Here is a 19258-nt window from a genome sequence, read left to right as displayed (position 1 = left end):
AGAGCTTTGCAGCCGGGCAGATTTTTCTGTAAGTCAATTGGCCATATTTAATTGGCAAAAGTTGCAGCATAGGTGTCCTCAGAATGGAATTCTCTCTTCCATTTCACATCCTCAGAAAGTCAAGGCAACTCACCTCTTCAGATTCCCCCCCATCCAAAGGAATCCATGCCAATCTGTAAAAAGCAATATCTGACGAGGTGGGCTTCCAGCTGACCCTAAAACTATCTGTCGATGCTTCATCAATTTCCAAATGCTGAGGAGCTGGAACTCTTTCTGCAAAATATGCAAAAGAAAAGTGAGAGTAAATTATTCTCTAAGGCTTGCATAGATGGCAATGTCAAGAATGTACGATTTTACCTGCAGTTTGTTACAAAGAGTATAACATGGGAGGTAGATAACAAAGGCACTACAGAATTCTTTGCACACTTATTTGTACTTAGGGAAGTGGTTTTGTAGTTGAGGGAGGGGAATATGCACAATACATGCTCTTTATCTACTCTAACTGGACAAACCTCCTTATCCTCTCTACACTGAAGGAGCTCCATGCAACCCTCAGTCCCTCTCCTTTGCTCAGAGCTCTGTGCACCATGGTCTTTTCTCTTCCTCTACCTCAAAGCAAAGTCCCAATCTCTGTCCTTTCCAGACACTCTGTGTGTATTTCCATTTGCAGTTTGCATGTAAGTATCGACCTCTTGGTCCGTACATGGATGTTCTCCTTCCTGTTCCACCTCATGTTTCTCTTTCCTCCCTCAAAGTCCTTCTCTTCCCATTGTTACATTGGAAAGCATTAATAAGTGTCATCAGCCATTTGTTTAATGCAGAACTACAGTTACAGAAACTATAACTGTGCTAAACTGACTACAGGAGCCTTAAATGTCGCATTTTCTCCTTTTGATGTTCCAGTTTCTCTGTATGTATATAAGGTTCTACCTTTTATTGCCTAGATAGTCCACTGGTTAAATGTATAATACAAAACTCATCATACTTCAGCTAGAGAAACAAATGCCATCACACTGAATGATGCTTCAGAAAGCCGGGGAGACAAATGCTTTACTACCTAATTGCAATAAAATATGCTTTAAAACGGCTGAATGTGGAAAGACTTAAGAAACGAACCTTATCCACACAAATGTTTTCATGATGTCAAGAGATTACTCCCATGAGTAAGGATGCAATTGGCCCCATAATAAGGGAGCAAAGAAGCTGAAAACTCCAATGAAAATAACAGAAAGCATTTCATATCTGAATTCACAGCCAGAGGCACTTGCTGTTACTAGTCTTACTTTCCAGTAAAGTAAGAGAGTATAAAATTTCTTCTTGGAAAGCCTTCAAAAGTTCGGCAATACTTACTTGTGGTAAAGCTGCCAGTAAGTGGTTCAGATGGTCCTTCATCATACAGGGAGAAAATAGCAACAGTATACTCTGTAAGGGATGTCAGACTTTTTAGAGTATGGGTTGAAACACGACCAACTTCCACCTACAGAAAGCGTAATTTGCAATAGATATTGATCATACACTTCATATTATCAGTGTCTGAAATTCTGCTGGGTAATAATGATACAGAAAGAGAATGTTATCTAATTAGTAGAGAAGTTCTGTGAAACTATGAACAAGTATAAATATAAATTCAGGGCCACAAAAGCTGACAAAATCAATTAAAATAGACAAACTAGAGAAAAGGAAAATTTTGTAAAAATCTGTAAAAATTATAACAAACTAGCGAAAAGGAGAATTCAGCCTTAGTAAGCCTAACTCACTAACTAACATATCAGCACAACGTGTTCAGGAACCCAGAAGGGGAAGAAATTTCTGGGGCTAATGAATCCAGTCCCTTATCATGGATAATCATTGCATAAACCATTGTTTGACATTTGTCAAGAGACAAGATGACAGTTTCATCTGGTCTCTATCCAGGCTGCAGTTAACATTACTTTGCCAGGGATTTAGAACTCAAAGCTGTATACAGCTCAAAACTGACAGTTTATCAGTCTAACTATTCAGTGTCACGTTAGCTCGGCACCATTGCACAGGTATACTCTCTTCCAAACTCAGAAACAGTTTTTTCAGGTTAAACACAAATATTCCATCTTGTATGGATGAAAAGCCAGATATGACCCAGAAGAAACATAATTACACATAACTACTATTAAAGACTTTTTTGGAGGGCTAAGTTCTCCGTGACAACTTATTTTGTAAGGGATCTGGACTGTTTTAATGATTGGACCCATTTACTGCAATTATTTTTTAAAAACTTTTTCTGTTTTTTTTAAGATTTCTGTATTAATATCATTCCATCCCATTTTTCATTCTATCACAGAATTCATGCTGCTAAAAGCTATTATAAAGCAGCTTTAGTAACAAGGCATAACTAAATATTGCATAAGTATATCATTAAATGCAAGAGTCTAAGTTAAAACATCTTGGTATCATCTTATCATTCATTCCAAGCCAAATCCTGTTTCTAGGAAGTGAGTTGTCAATATATAATTAAAGCAATAAATATTAAGAAAATGTGGTGAAGCCTTCAGACAGTCTTTTTGAATGAGCTTGAGTCCATGACATATGATATATCAAAAGTCTCATTATCTGGACTGAACCAAGAATAAATATTTCCACACCATACATTTAGTCAAGATACTGCACCTACAAACTATCGCTCACTTGAGTAGTTTCCTTCAGTCTATGTGCACCAGCAATGACTGTTCTGGTATTTAAGAAGTTCAGAGCACTGTCCCCCACACATATGATCCACTCTGAATGTATAAACGATACTAAGCCAGCTCTTATTTGCACTAAGTTTCAGAATTTTCCAGCAAATCTTTTGTTAAAGCTTGCAAAGTAGCTTTCGTTTATAAAAGTTATCCTTAATAATTACAGAAGTTTGGGGTCATCTGAGATTGGTTAAGGGAAGAGAGATGCTAATAATTTACCTCATTGGTTTCTGTTCCATCTGTTTTAACATACATGATGCGATAGCCATTTACATTTTTGGAAGCAGGATCCCATGTTAGCTTAGCACTACTGTGTCCAACATCAGAAAATTTCAAGTTTGCTGGTGGACTTAGAGGCACTTGAAAAGGAAAGAGATGAAACCATGAAAGTGATTCCAGGTTTTAGCTGTGAAATTTTTCATGTCTTGAAAATAAACAGCACATTTTTCCATTCAAAAATTTTTATCACCAATATTTAGATTAAAAGACCTACATTGATGGAGCTACACAAGTACTTAAAGGCATTTAAATGGCTTAGCTTTTTGCTTAAACAGAACTTTCAGTCTTGCTAAGTGCATCTCAACTAATACTGAAAAAGAAAGAAATTACGTTATTGTTCATAGCAGATATCATAGCAAGATCTAGCCTACACAATACTTGCAATAAATCTGTGTTTGTATTTCTGAATTAATTTAATTCAACTAGATCTTTATCCTATATGCATTTGTTTTCTGTTAGTGTCCGAGCAAAAATATTTCATGACAGTAGTTTTTTGGCAAAAAACTTTTTGAATCCTAAAAGTCCTTGATATAAGGGTAAGTTTGCCCCAAAAGCGTAACTAGCTCAGAAGCCCTCCAAAGATGCTATTTTTTTACCTCTGTTTAACCTTTCTTCTTTTATTACAGAAAGAAGCTGTTTCCTAACAGCAACCCCGCTTAAAGCTGTATTTATATACTATATATTCCTTGACTATCATGAGCTGAAGGAAAACTAGGTCACGCAAGAGACAGTCTCAGACCGCATCCACTTTTCTGTCACACCAAAGAAAGCAGTTTGTGCTGTCTGTTGCTCTCAGCAGTAGGTTCTGTATTAGCCCAACATCTGCTAATTTTTTCTGAATTGTGAAACCCTTCTCTATCCATCCTGCCTTCACACACACACTCCTCACCATTCCATGTGGACAGATAAGTATCAGCACTTCAGAAGCTGTTTCCCTCACACAAGAGCACATGGGAAAAAGCAAAAGATAAAAAACCCCATATATTATGTGGGATCTTTAGCCAGGCCATATATCAACTCAGAATCTGCAAGCAAACACCTCACCAGATTAGGAATGGTCAAGTCAAGTTGGCTATGAGACAAGAGAAGATGGGAACACATAGGAATTGTATTAGATGGGTTTGCCACACTTTCTAGCATTCAATGTATTCCTCCAAGTCTAGTGAAGGGAGTATCATGTGCTGGCTTTCCTTTATACTTTCTGTCAGTCGTGGAATGCACTTCATTTCACCAATCAGACCATACCAAAAAATGCTTCAGTCTCAGGTCTTTCCTTTTTGGAACTAATCTCCTGACAACGTTGCTCTCAACCAGACAGGCAGTCCTGATGCCAGAGTTACATGATATTTACAGTGAGTATTGGATAAATCCTGGCCCCAAAAAGAACCCCCACCCCAGAATAAGCTTGCTCATCATGCCTCTGTTTGGCACAGAGAAACATTTCACTACAGTAACTGAGACAATACAGTATGTAGAATAATATTATTTACTAAATACAGAATAGCAGATACTACACATATTACTGCAGCAAATTAGGCAGATCACCCTCCAGGCAGATATATGCTCCAGGAAGAAAATACTAGGTAGTCTATTCATTAGTTGGAAGCCAGAAATAATCACACTGAAAGGACAAAAAAAAAAAAAAAAAAAAAAAGTAGCTTAAATCTGAATCTGGACAGAGAAGACTTTACCATTGAACACTGACTATATGCGACCAGTGTGCTCACCAAGAGCTTTCTTTCCTCCCGGATTGCCCCACCGCCTGATCAATCAAAGCCTGTTAGAAGAGGGCTTAATTGAATAGCTGCATGTGGAAGGTTAGAATCAATCTTCTTTCATATTACAGTGCTAAATATCAGTCAGAGTTGGCTGCATTGAGTTACCCTAAAAATAAATGAAGGTTGCAGAGCAGTTAGGGGTTTTTTTTTTATTCTGGTCTGGTAACAGCAGTGATGATGGGCTGACTAACATATGTTACCGGCTTCTGTGATCAAATGCTGTGGTCTTGAATCCTCAGCTTGTGCCAATGTATCTGGAATTTGCATGTGATCTTCCATCCAATGTGTTAGCCAGGTTTAGAGCTGTGCAACTTCCAAGATCATATGACATGAAGTGAATTCAGGCTGGCACATTTATAAACTACATAAACTACTGTTTAGGATAAATGAAAACCAGATATTGGGCAGGTATTGACCAAAAGCTGGGGGGTGGGGCAGAGAATGAGTGAGAGCCAAAGAGAAGGAGAAAGGGACAGAGGGACAAAGAGCCAAAGGTTTGATTCTCCAAGTGTTAAGAATGTTCTACACTCATTTCAAGTCCACAAGCATGCCCAGTTGCAGTAGTTTTCTATTGGCGCTTGTCTGTCTACAGCTGTCCTCTCAGAGGTGACCCATTTCAAACAGCATTCCTAGAGCTTCTTCCACCATTACTTGCTGACCTTACAAGCATTTGCTCTGGCCCTTCTTTTTCTTAGCACTCACATGCCTGAACTTCTCTCACCTATTAAATGCAAGTCACTTTCACACTGCCTTACTCATGCCAGGAGCACAAAACAAGAGGAAGCAATCAGTCCACTGCTTGGAGCAATAGAGATGTCACTGAATGCAGTCCCAGAAATATCCCCAGCAGCACAAGCGCTTATCTTCAATTCCTTTATCTTCCAAATGCTGCGGCTATTTAGAAAGCTGACATACAGCGCTTTGTACAGTTAGCAGAGGACAGAATTTAGCTGGCAAAATTCTTGCTGCTTATTAAAAACAGACCATCTATCATGAGTGCACCAGCACTTTCCAACCCTTCATTTACCAGATGTTAGGCAGCAGGGGTTGGACAGAAATCTTCTCTTTGCTTCTTTTCCATCTGTACTACTACTGAGCCAGAGGAATAAACGTCTCCATCTGAGCAGGCTCCCACACACACCTGGTTCTCTTGCTACAGGAGGCTAAACAGAGCAGTCTCAATTTAGCTCTATGTGGTGACCTTCATTCACCTTCAGCAAGTTCAGAAAACCATCAGTAGTTCCATCAAGATCAACAGGGATATCCATAGTACCACTACCAACAAGAGAGAAGAGTTCACAATCCTGTTCCAAAATCAAGTTGTTTTGTAGAAACTCACATCCTCAGCCTCTGTAAATTAAGTATTCACACTGAGAAACTTAAGTACAGTTAACACCTTGCCCTATGGACTATTCAAATCAGATTTTAAAATCAGATGTCTGTTCTACTGTGTGCAAAGACTATTCTGAAGTTTTATCAACACTGAAGTGAATATAGATATGTGCTACCTACATGTAGTTTCTTGTCCTGTAAGGGGATCACTAGCTTCTTCTCCAAACATGGCATAAACTGTGACTGTATATTCTGTATTTGGCAATAGTCCATCCAGTTCAAGATCTGTTGAGGCCTCCCCAATTTTTATCTAAAAACACCATGAATAAAAAAGACACATTATTTCTGAATTAGCTTGTGATGGGGAAGAACATTATTTACACCCTTGAAATGAGATATGTGATCAAATGCTCTGCTGAGCATTTGTCTGATACTGTGCCTGCAGTACTTGGCCCAAGATTTTGGGATTTTGCACAATAATCAAAAGAACAAAATTGTCAAAAAGCCAAAAGCCAACGTACAGGTCAGAGAACTTTAAAAGTAACTAGTCACATTAGCAATGACAAAATAGTGCTCTCTAGAATGTGCAGCTACTAAGGCCTTTTCATTCCCAGCTACACCTTGTTTCATCTTCAGTCACAGGACTGAAATTTCATAGGAGGAATTGATTTCAGTGCACATCGAAGCTCAGATTTGTTGCTATTTAAGGTGTATATCATTTTCTTCCTCTCTTCACTGAGAGCCACATTAACATGGAGTGACTTATTTATTGAAAAAAAAGTCTTTCTTCAGGGTAAGGCTCAGTCCTCCTGAATCAGCTAGTTTTCAGGGAGGCCCCATTTTTGACAGAATTATGTGCTCACAGCCACTTATTTAGCAGACAGCACAAGTCTATGCGAGCTTTCAGTAGCTTCCTACACTCTCCACAAGTTCACATGTCCCTGCATGCTTTTTAGTATTCTTGCTTGAACAGAGATGTTGTACATAATCTTAATTATACATATAGAAACTTGAGCATAAAAACTTTTAAATCCTAGACCAGAAGTTCCATTGGAATTATGCTCACAACTTTAGAAAAGTCTACTTTTTTTACTATTTTAGTGACAGAAGACTTGACTTTACCTTGTTCCACCTTCTCTTCCTAAAAATGTCTTCTCAAAATCACTTTTGATGGAAGTCATTATTTTTAAATTTAAAAATAAAAGTTGAACAGAACTAAAAGAAAACCAATAAAGGTCACACCTGCAAATTTTATTTACTTTTAAAGGTCCTGATTAGAACAAAGGCTAAACTTCATATTATTCTGATAACACACTGAGAAAATATCTTAGTTTTACTTCATTTTTTCTTTCTTTGAGTGTTAGTTTTATATGATGATACAGTATCACTTCATATATCATTACAGAAGTGTCACTTTAATTCAGCTGAAATTGTTGTATTTTTATGGCAATGACATATAAAAATAATCAACTGGTACTTGCACTTTATTCGTAAGTCTGTAACACATACAGTACTTAAGGCAGTCATGGAAAAAAAACCCAAAGTATTTGCTGATCAAGTTGGAGGTTAAAGGCCATGTACTAGTTTATTCTTTAAAATATTTATTTTTTTAATAATTGCTATTCAAATGAAAGCACAATACATCACCTCCTTCTCATCTGCTGCCAATCCTTCCGTGAGGGGAGCATATAGGATCATGTAGCCTGTGGCACCCGCTACTCCATTCCACTTCGCTCTCATGCTGCTCTGTGACACATCATACAATTGCAGATCCGATGCCATTGGCAAGGCAACTACAGTGGGACAAGAGACAGACACTTCAGTTGCCTCACTTCAACAACGAGCTATTTTTCAAACAGTTTATTTTACCCCAGGAAACACAAAGGAATATAGCTATCTCCAGGCATGGAAGTATCCTGTCTGTATGCCACAACTATGAAGAGCTGATTAGTATATAAAAGAACGCAGAATTAGAGAAACAAGGAAATGATGGTCTAATGAATTCTAATGCCAGGGTAGAGTTAGCCTTTACAAAGCATTTCAGCTCTTTGTCCTAAATGGCTTTGAACATTTCAAGTGGGAGGACTTCTGTCCTTTAAGCACCAAATCACTCTGTTCAGATCTCACCCTTCCTTCTCCCTGATCTGCAGGAGGATGACCACTTGCTATCAAATAATGGGCACAGTTGCTATTAGGAACAAATAGCAGTCCCGAGGTGGCTCTCTCTGACAATAGTTCCCAAGCCAGAGCATGGGAGAGACAGCCATGAGGTAGCACACCCTGGAGGAAATCCTGAATGAGCACATTGCACACATCAAAATATTTTGACTAACTGTTGTGTGTTTAAGGCCTGGACTGTCCAAACTGGCTCCCAGGCCAATGTCAGTGGGATTATGCAAATGTGGGCAAGATCATCCATTGCAAATCACGGCAAATGCTAACCTGGTGAGTACAACTAAGCAGGCTGAGTGAAATTTAAACATTATTAGGAGGTTTACTTGTGAATTTAAGGCACCAATACCAGAACATAGCACCAGTCTGGGTTCCTGAATATTTCTTTGTATTTCTGTAACTCTTTAGAGTAGCATTTTGCACTTCTCTGATTGTCCTCGCTTTCTTCCTCTCACAGAATAACATCCCAAGGCCTCTCCATTGCTATTAAATCATTGATGGATCCCACAAAAATATCCAGTCACTGGAGAGATATAAGGGAACTTTGGCTGTTCCTTTGGAACTTCTACACCGAGAATAGTCCCTAAAATGACTCAAAGGGTCTGAAAAAAACAGAAGGCAATCGGTAATTGATATCAAATCTTTCCTATTAGGAACTCAGAGACACTGTAATAGGCTGGATGTTAGGCCTCTACAAAGCTCTGCTTTACGTGTTTCTGAAGAATCTGATCTGCAAACACAGATTCAGCAAGCAATTCTAATTACAATGCTAATAACTCACAGAGCTTCTCTAATCTCCTTGTCCAAACAAAAATTGCAGCCTGTCTAGCTGACATGTCCAAGGAGTAGTATATCTATTATATTATGTTCAACAAGGTCTAACAGAGCTCTTAACTTCCCATGTACAAAACATGCCAGCCTCGTCCTTTCTTGTTCATTGAGGTTGCTCACTCAATCTGTTGTTCAGGTCTGTAACCATGGGCACAACTTCAGCCCAGGCCTTTCTTCAGGTTTCCACCTCCAGGTTACCCATCTATCTTCACTTCCAAACCTTTAACAGCCTACCTCTATCCTATTTAAACCCTTGTCGATGTGTTGACACGTATTGCCAAGAATTCCCACAATTCCTCTAATTATAGGAAGAAACTACCCATAACATTTTCAAATGTACTTCAGTCTCCTCCCTCAGAGCTCCACTCAGACCTCTGATACCTACAGAAAGAAACTACATGTTGAGATATTCTGAAGGAACTTTCTACCACATTGTCTCATTCCTATTCGAACTGCCCCAGGATCACAGAAAGAATATCCATCACCTGTCCTTTTCCTTATTTTGATTCTAAAAATCTACAAGAAAAGTATCCTTTAACTCTAAGTTATGACTCATATTTTAACTCTCAACAGGAACTTCTAGATACTCTGGCAATATAAATAATAATTAACGAAGAGGTGACTGGAAATTAAAGAAGTGATATTTTCTACTAGAATTTTGAGCTGAAGAGCTTAGAATCTCAAATACAAATATCCAGTAGATAATGCTGATTTACATCTTGGACAGTTACCAGAGTATCCTAATACTCTGGTAACATAGGGATAAATTAAATCTACTAAAAACCAACTGGAATAAACTAAAACAGGTAAAAATATATTTGCAGCAAATTAATGTGAATGCATTTCATATTTATTTCAAGTTAGGAGCGACTATTAAATCAGAAACCTTTCTAATTATCTGTACACTATGCATATTGAATCTGTCTATTTAGATTTCACATACCGGTAAACTATTTTCAATGTTCTATATGAACAAACATGATTGGTGGCTATTTTAGTCTGTCTCACACAAAAGCAGGAATGTAAACTACAGTTTTCCATAGTTCTCTATTAGGATAGAAAAAATTACTTTCAAACTGCAGCTATTTTAGCATGTGGAGTGATTAATACTTGCACATGTCAGACTATTACTTCCAACACACTATCAAAGACAGCTCTATAAAATGCTTGATGCTGCATGACCTTGGGGTGTAAAGCCAGCAGGGCTGGGCTCCGTCAGAACTTGACTAAGGTGACTTCAAAGGAATACCATCTGCAATACAAAACAATCCTGTCGGCTCAGTGTGTGACTGTTCTCTCTGCCTCAATAAATTAAACTGGTCCTAACACCATATTATGCAGTATAACGTGGCTGAAGATGACATTTTGGGAGACTGAGACTAAAATAGAAGTTTCAGTTTTATATGACCCTATTTTATTTCCTTTTCAGATTGGGAAGATTAGCACTGACACAGAATCAAAGAACCACTGAGGATGAAAGGCACCTCTTGAGATCACCTAGTCCAACTAACTTCCCTGCTCAGTCAGGGTCAGCTAGAGCAGGTTGCTCAGAACCATGTCCAGCTGGGTTTTAAATATCTCCAGAGATGTAGACTCCACAACCTCTCTGGACAACCTATTCCAGTGTTTGACCACCATCACAATAAAATTTTGTCTTCTGTTCACATTTAATTTCATGTTTTTTTAATTTGTGCCCATTGACTCTTGTCCTGTCAGTGAGAACCACTGAGAAGAGTCTGGCTCTCTCTTCTTCATTCCTTCCCATCAGAGATTTTTACATATCAATAAGATCACCCTGAGCCTTCTCTCCTCCAGGCTGAACAGCCATAGCTGTCTCATTCGCTCCTCTTATGAAAGATGCTCCAAGCCCCTAATCATCTTTGTGGGCTTTCAGTGGACTCACTTCAGTAAGTCCACATCTCTCTTGTACTGGGCAGCCCAGCACAGGACCAAGCATCCAGGTGTGGCCTCATCAGTGCTGAGCAGAGGGTAAGAATCACCTCCCCCAACCTGCTGGCAATCCTTGTCTAAGTGCAATCCAGGAGGCTCTTAGCCTTCTTTGTGACAAGGGTGCATTGCCAGTTCACAGTCAGCTTGTTGTTTACCAAGACCCCCAGGTCCTTCTCTGCAGACCTGCCTTCCAGATGGTCACCCCAGTGTGTACTGATGGATAGGGTTATTCCTCCACAGGTGCAGGACTTTGCACTTCCCTTTGTTGAACTGCATGAGGTCAAACATGTTTTCGCCTTCATATATCCATGCTGACTAATTCCAATCATCTCCTTGTCCTTCATGTGTTTGGAAACGGGTTTCAAGGATTAGTTGCTCCATCAACTTCCTGGGGATTGATGTGACAATGACCGGCCTGTAGTTCCCCAGATCCTGCTTCACAAAGGATTGACATTTGTTTTCTTCCAGTGTTCAGGAACATCTCTCAGTCACCATGACCTATCAAGGATAATCAAGACCGTCCTGACAATGACATAAGCCAGCTCCCTCAGCACTCACAGGTGCAGCCCATCCAGTCCCATGGATTGATGTGTGTTCAGTTTGCTTAAGTTCTCCCTATACTGGTACTCCTCAAATGAGGGTAAGTCTTCCTTTCTCCAGAGTTTCCCACTGATCTCAGCAGCCTGGGATTTCTGAAGGCCATTTTAACTGGTAAAGGCTGAGTCAAAGAAGGCATTGATTACTTCAGTGTTTTCCACTTCTTTTGTCACCAGGTCCCCTGTCCCATTCAGGAGTGGGCCCATATTCTCCTCAGTCTTCCTTTTACTGTTTATGCACTTGTAGAGTCCATTCTTGTTGCTCTTCACAACCCTTGCCAGATTCAGCTCCAGGTTGGCCTTGGCTTTCCTAAACTTACCCCTGCAAGATCAGACAGCAACTCTATACTTCGCCTGAGTCATCTGTCTCTTCTTCCATCTCTTATACACTACCTTTTTATGTCTGAGTTCTGTTAGGAGTTCCTTGCTTATCCATGCCAGCCTCCTTTGCTTGATTTCCTACTTGGCAGTATCCACCCTTCTTGAGCTTGTAGGATGTGATCTTTGGGTATCAAGTGGCAATTCTGAATCCCTCTTCTATCCAGGGCCATATTCCCTGGGATTCTTCCAAGCACATCTCTGAAGAGACTGAAGACTGCTATCCTGAAATCCAGAGTTGCGGTCCTGCTTTTTGCACTCCTCCCTCCACTTAGAATCCTGAGTTCTACCATCTCATGGTCACTGCATCCAAGGCTACCCGTGACTTTAAATCCCCCCCATCAGTTCGTCCTTGTTTTTAAGTATCAACTACAGCAGAGCACCTTCTCTTGCTGGCTCCTTGATCACTTGTGTCAGGAAGTTGTTGTCAAAGCACTTTAGAAATCTTCTAGATTGCTTGAGCCCTGCTGTATAGTTCTTCCAGCAGATATCAGCTATTGATATATCACATATTGAATTCCTGGCTCCTAGTTTGAACTAAAATGTTACTCTTTACTTCCATTCCTAATATCTGTCATATTTACTAAAAAAGTAACTGTACATAATACTGATACAATCAATAGCAGCACATTATCTCAGGTGCTAGCATAGTTTTCATTATAGAACCCCAAACTGTAAATGTATTCATTCTAACAATATCCCAAGTCACCATTTTATAGACAGAAAACAACAGAATCATTGAGAAAAGAACTTGTAGAAGTTACCTTGAAATCTTTGGCACTGGTGAGAATCACATGCAGGTATTTCTGGTCCCACCTAATCCTCCACTCATAAGATCAGCTTCAGCCACAAACCTAATTTATAAAGCTTGGCTGCACACCCAAAGTGTAGGAATGTCCTAATTCAGGGTTCAATAAAACCAACTTTAAAGTTCAGCCCAGAGATAAAACCTTTCTCAGCGTTTAAATATCCACGGAGCATTTGACCTTAGGAACTTAGCCCAGAATTAATTCAAACAGAAATTAATTTAAGGCAAATGCATTAAAATAAGCTAAATTGAAAAAGACTCCCTTCTGTATTTCTTTTTCACAAAGACTAATGCTTACACAGTGTGATTAAAAGTAGACAGTCAAAACCATAATGAACATGATAAGGATACTTACGTGTAGTTTCAGTTCCACGGAGGCCCTCACTAGCAGCATTTGAGTATATAGCAAAAACAGCTATCTGGTATTCAGTTAAAGACATCAAGTTTTTCAGAACTGCTGTTGATGAGCTTCCATCTACCACAACCTGTTTAGAAGAAAATTCAACTAAATACACATAAAGCAAACTAAATATATTACCATCAAATCAATCCCTCTTTCAGGCAATTTTTACACTAGCATCTAAGAATCAATACACTAAAGTTCAATTCATAAATCAAATTGGTTTTTGCTACCTTTATGTACAGTGGGGTGTGTGAAAAAGAACAGCAACTATATACATAACCAAAATGTTTAGCTGATATAAGTAGCCATTTAGAACAAAAGAATTGCTTAGATAAATAAAGTGTATGGATTACAGTTTAAGAGTGTATATTGGGCACTTTTTGATATAATTACTATATCATCACGAATGTTTCTTTAGTACTACGTATGTACACACACAGTACTTCAAACTGACATTAATATATATCCATGCTAAACAAGTTTATACTACAAAAAGAAATATATCCATAGTTAAATCCTTTTGCTCTTCTGCCTTTCCCTTCAATTTTGTAAGTTGTTAGCTGAAGCCAAAAGCTTGTTCCACTGCATTTTTTTCTCCAGCTCCAAAATGCTTAAGTCCTATTCAAATAAACACCTCTCTCCAAATTTTCAATGACCAATTGTAGATGTCCTAAAACATAAACCTATATCATCTTCCTTTTATGAATTATTTTTTCTTAGAACTGAAAATCTGGCTTACCATCAGCTCCTACCTCTTCTGTTCTTGTAAACAGAATAGTGCAGGGGAAGTCAATAGAATTGGTTTAAGTAACCATATGTGTAAGCAAAAATGCAGGCAGCTCACCACCCTGCCCCAAAAGCACTCACTGGTATAGCACATTTACTTTAAATTACTTGACAGAAAAGCAGCCTAACTACTACCTAACCTTCACCACCATTCAATGTGACCATATCTCCTTTCTGTAGTGGGCTTCAGAGCCCACATAGGGAATTTCAGGGTAGATTTAAATAAGACCATGGATTTTCTGTCTGGTTAGTTCTTCCTTTTCCTCCTATTACCTCTTCCGGTTGTCCTCCTCGAGTGGGATAGTACACAACCCTGTATTTTTCCACTTTGCCTGGTGCATGGGTCCAGCTAACCCGGAATCCTCTAGCTGTTACCTCAGATGTGACCAAATCCGAAGGAGCCCCAAGTGAAGCAACAATTGTTCCTAGGTTAGAGACAACACAAATTTTTTATTCCCCTCTGCAAAATAATGATTTGGTCTGTTGTATTTGCTGAAGCTCCAAAGATCGCTCCTCATCAGAAAATCAAATTGGCTACTGCACATTTATTTAGGTAATTTTCAATGGAAACAAAGAACTAGTAGTGAGTACTGCACATGGAGTTTTCACTGGGACTAAGCCTCCCTGGTCTTTCATAAACCTTTATATGAAAGAGACAAAAATACAGAACTAAGCCTTCTTGTCATTCCTCCCATTACTCTTTCAAGCGCTTTCTTTCTGGGTGTTTTTTTCAGGTTGCTTTCCTTCCAATCATGAAAAACATCCAAGTACATATACAGCTGTGATCTCCTGTGCTCCTCTGCAGGTTGGAAACTGATATGCTGCCTGTCAGCAGATTGAAGAGATGTAGCAAATGGGTCATCTTCTCTGGCAATCATTTCTTTCCACAAAGATGTCTCATCTCTTTATGGTTTCCCCATCCTCTCCCTCTCAATTTCCCAACTGACTGCTTATCCCCCCCACAAGACACACCTAATATTCTGTATTTCTTCCAATTTCCAAGTGAATAAAAGAGGAAAAAGATGGAATGAAGCCTCACTAATACACACTTTTTCATGGCACAGGTAGAAATATATGTGAAAGACAGCCTTCCTTACTGATATATATTACAAGCTTATTGAAAAATCAGTCAGCATTTTTGGGATATTATAGAATCACAAACTAAGCAATACAAACAAAATCCACTCAGGCCTTTCAGAAATAATTTCCTTAGGTAGGACTGTTTCTTTAGCAAATTGCAACATTTTTTCATAGACATTTCTTTTGGTCAGAAAAGAAAAAAAAATATTGTAGTCCGAGAAGTCTTTTTTACATAAGAACAATTTTCTTCACCACCATCTTTCCTTATGCTCTGAAATATATTTTTTGTGTATTAAATAAGAAAGTGGAAAAAAAAATCCATCATCAGGAGGGGACAAAGAAATCGTAATAGTTGCAATTTTTGAAAACTTATGAGACAATAAAAACAGTAAGTTAGAAGATGGAAAACACAGCAGAAACGTAACAATTCCATGTGCAGCTGCTGAAGTAATTCATCCCCAAAGCTGTGTATTATAAAAAAAATTTCCTTACCCACCACTTAGAAACAGTTACAGCAGAATTAATGTAAATTTTTCTATTTTTTGGTACTACCAAATACTATAATATTTACCACTATCAAAGACAGAGAGCAAAAGATCAAAGATATCAAATCAAGAATGAAACATACCTAGGAAGATAACTTCCCTGACAATGTACTTTCTTGTGACCAAAAGAATATACAGCATGAGTCAAGTGCCAGAAGCCAGTTTAGAACTGCAGGTATTTGGAATAGGATTTGTAGCTCTAAGTTCGTTATATTAAGTTACGTTATATCTTGTTTCTTATTCACCTTTGATTTCCTTTTCCTGTTCTTCTACTCGTGAGCACACTGTTCTTGTAAGACCTTCAACAATGGTATGCATGAAGTTAAAGTCAGCAACATTGTAGACGTGTGTGCTGTCAGGTTCAGAGGCAATCTCTCTGAGTTCATTTATATCTGCATTCTTTACACCTTTCATTGGAAAGAAAAACAAAGAAAATATTTGCAACAAAAAAAGAAAAAAATCTTGTATGCACAGGGATTGATAAAAAATTACTAAGATCCAATTCTTTCCTTTTGTTTTGATGACCAACTACGGATTGCCCTGTTGTTAAGATGTTACTTCAAGACATCAATTTCTGCCAACATAACTGACATTTTTTGGCTGTCTCCTGATAATGCAGCATCCATGTATACTGCTAAATTCTAGTTATAGCAGCAATGAATTGGAGAACTTAAGATGATTTAAATTAATGATGATACTTACTGGATAGAGACAGAAAAGAACACTTCCTTAATAGAGAGGGCAATGGATACAAATACACCAGAGTATAATGGGACACAATATATAGTGGATATGGCAGAATACACACCAATAGCAAACAGCTCAATGCCAGCATCTCGTAGATTTTTAGCAGGAGGGATAACATCGTCTTGGGACTTCCCATCAGTGATCAATATACCAATTTTAGACACTCCAGGTCTTGCACCTGCTTCAGGCTTAAAGCTGTTCTCCAAAATGTAAGTTAATGCAAGACCTAAAAAGGGAAACATTTTAAAAGACTTTAAGAGGGAAAAATGTCCATTGATTTTGCTAATAACAGTGTTTGTCTTTCCACTCAATTTAAAAATTGTGAGAAATCTTTTAATGAAGACTAAGTATAAAAGAATTTATTTACCAAAAGATTAAATTCCAACAAGCAACCTAAACTACAGAGAAGGTGACGTTCATCTTTAGCAGCCTTTTGATCAGTCAATGTATTTTAAACTGCCTATAGAAACCTAAATTGATCTTACTCTGTCTGCATGTATCATCTTTTCTTTCTTATTCTACAAAGTTAGAATAGGAAGTCCCCTCTCCTTCTACCTACTTTGCTTATATGAAAGCACATGCTCTGGATAGCTTAATACATCACCATAGTTACTTTAATCACATCAAACTTAACTTTAATTTGTTTGTTTGTTTGTTCTTTCCAATTTACAAGCTAAAGAAAAGCTTAAATAAAGCTTAGGAACAATCTGATTTTAATAACTGTTAATTATTTAAAGGGAAGGAAGAAGAACAACTCCTCAGGACAAACCTACATGTCACAATAAGATCCTATCTGAAAACTCTCTTAAGTCTCCCAAAGCAAAGATTTCTAACTCACTTTCTTCTAAAATCCATATAAAATAATCATAATAATTTACTACCTGCTACCTCACAGTAATCTCATTCCTAGAATCGTACTAGTCCTTCTGTCTGTTCCACTGCAATCACTCCTTCTACCAAAATAAAGGCTGTTGCAGAAGAGAAGGAGAATCTTTCATGATCTTTCTCCCCTTCCCTCCTCGCCAAAAAAAAGAAAAGGAAGGAGCAATTTACTTAAAGCCATGTCTGGGTCTTTGGATATATCATTCTCCTGGCAAGACAGCCAATATTACTAACTGCTGCTTTGATGACACTGGAATTGTATTCAGAGACTGTATTTTTCCCAGGTTGACAGGCAACCCCCATTTATCCATCACTAAGTGTCTTCTGGGGCTTCAGTGCTCTAACTACTAAAAGGTCAATGGAAATCTAAAAGCCCCAGGTGATCATTTGAAAAGTTACTATTGCCAGTTGTCAGATATTAAAACAACATTCTTTCCTTCTCCAGAAGAAAGCTCTGTGCATGAACACTATGAATGGATTTTGCATTTTCTTCCTAGCAGGTAAAATATTTTACTTCCAACACAGAGAGTTCATGTACACTTTGTTTTATGAGAGCCTGTCCTGACCAGTAAGATTCCCAGTGAAGCCAATGAGACAAGTACTTCAGAAAAGACTTCACTGACATTGGATAAAGCCATTAGCAAGCTGCAAAAAGCCTATCCTTTTTACCCTTCATAATAAGCACTAACACTTCTTCGTCTGTGCAGCAGAATATGTTTTTTAGTGAAAGGCAAAAGCTAAAACATACACTGTACCTGTTAATGTATTCCCTCCCTTATATGGTAGATTACGGACTGCATCCAAAACAGCATCTTTTGTGCCATAGGCATTCAAATGCCATTCAATTCGGGGATCACCACTATACTGTGCAAGACCTAAAGAACCAGAAATTAAGGTAATCCATTAGACAACAAAGCATTTCTTCTCAAGCATCTACACTTTATGTACTTGGTTACCAACAGGTTACCATAGTAAGCATACCATAAGTAACTTTGCTACCATACTAGAAAAACTGCATTGCTTGATGCCAAAAAAAAAAAAAATATAGTATAAAGTTGTTCTTAGTGGCAACTCCTCAATTTATTTTCAAAGCTTTTCTTTCAAGCGCTAAGGAAAGTAAATGAGGAGTACACAACTTTTCAGAATTTAGTAAGATTCCAAGAAATTGGTTTTTGAAAAAAGACCAATTTTATTTAATATACTTTTGAATAGACTACAATATAATATGCTTTTGAATAGACTACAATATAAGTAGCAGAATAGAAATATAATATTTGAGCCAGTTTAAACCATAAGAAAAGCCATCCATTGGCACATTCTTCCTCCAAAAATTAAACTGCAAGGGTTTGATCTAATGCTGACTGAAGTCAGTAAGACTGTTTCCACTGTTTTTTCTTTTCCAGTGACATTGCAGTAGAGTTTACTTAAGCTGAGTATCACAGTAAAACGTGAGGAATTGATACTACAAACATTCCAGCAGCATGCAATGATAGAAGTGCTCTTATGATAGAACTGCTAGTTCCAGGTGAGGATGAATCTTGCACAAATAAGTAGCATTAAGCTGTTAACTATTCTGAAATCATGAAATTTTTACATTGCTACAGAAGTATTAAGAAAAAAATACGACACCTTACCTACTCTTGTTTTCTCAGATCCCACATTGAAAGCAGAAACCAGATTTTCCAGGAACAGTCGAACAAGCCTGAAATTGAATCTGCCAATACTCCAAGAACCATCTACCAGTATCACAATATCTGCAATTGCTGGAGTTTTACAGGTAAACAGGCTTCCTGTAAATCATTAAAATGAAACCAATATTGTTAATTCAACAATAAAATTGTAACTCAATAAATGTATACCTTCGTCCTCCCACTAAGCTTAATACTTAAAGCTTTCTTCCATGGGCAAAGTGAGAAATAAGCAAAATCACTAAATGTATTTGTTCTAAATTTAGTAATAGAACGGTTTGGCCATTATCTA

At 38.0% G+C, this 19258-nt stretch overlaps 1 protein-coding gene across 7 annotated transcripts in view; it reads right to left on the bottom strand.

Annotated features, from left to right (window-relative positions):
- The window catches only part of COL14A1 (collagen type XIV alpha 1 chain), a 125102-nt gene that overhangs the window by 68842 nt on the left and 37002 nt on the right, over positions 1 to 19258 (bottom strand). For all 7 annotated transcript variants that reach the window (XM_075023869.1, XM_075023870.1, XM_075023875.1 and 4 more), the window contains exons 6-16: positions 18913 to 19068; positions 18034 to 18153; positions 16458 to 16622; positions 15895 to 16056; positions 14298 to 14449; positions 13191 to 13320; positions 7748 to 7893; positions 6281 to 6410; positions 2931 to 3070; positions 1351 to 1477; positions 134 to 273 (exon numbers count right to left, since the gene is read on the bottom strand). In XM_075023869.1, coding sequence (XP_074879970.1) covers positions 134 to 273; positions 1351 to 1477; positions 2931 to 3070; positions 6281 to 6410; positions 7748 to 7893; positions 13191 to 13320; positions 14298 to 14449; positions 15895 to 16056; positions 16458 to 16622; positions 18034 to 18153; positions 18913 to 19068 — 1568 coding nt within the window. The remainder of the gene's footprint in view (positions 1 to 133; positions 274 to 1350; positions 1478 to 2930; positions 3071 to 6280; positions 6411 to 7747; positions 7894 to 13190; positions 13321 to 14297; positions 14450 to 15894; positions 16057 to 16457; positions 16623 to 18033; positions 18154 to 18912; positions 19069 to 19258) is intronic.

This window comes from Buteo buteo, chromosome 3, assembly GCF_964188355.1.
Source record: "Buteo buteo chromosome 3, bButBut1.hap1.1, whole genome shotgun sequence".
In the NCBI taxonomy this organism is placed as follows: domain Eukaryota; kingdom Metazoa; phylum Chordata; class Aves; order Accipitriformes; family Accipitridae; genus Buteo; species Buteo buteo.
The sequence above is the reverse complement of the archived record's forward strand: the minus strand, read 5'-3'. Positions and strand labels throughout refer to the sequence as shown.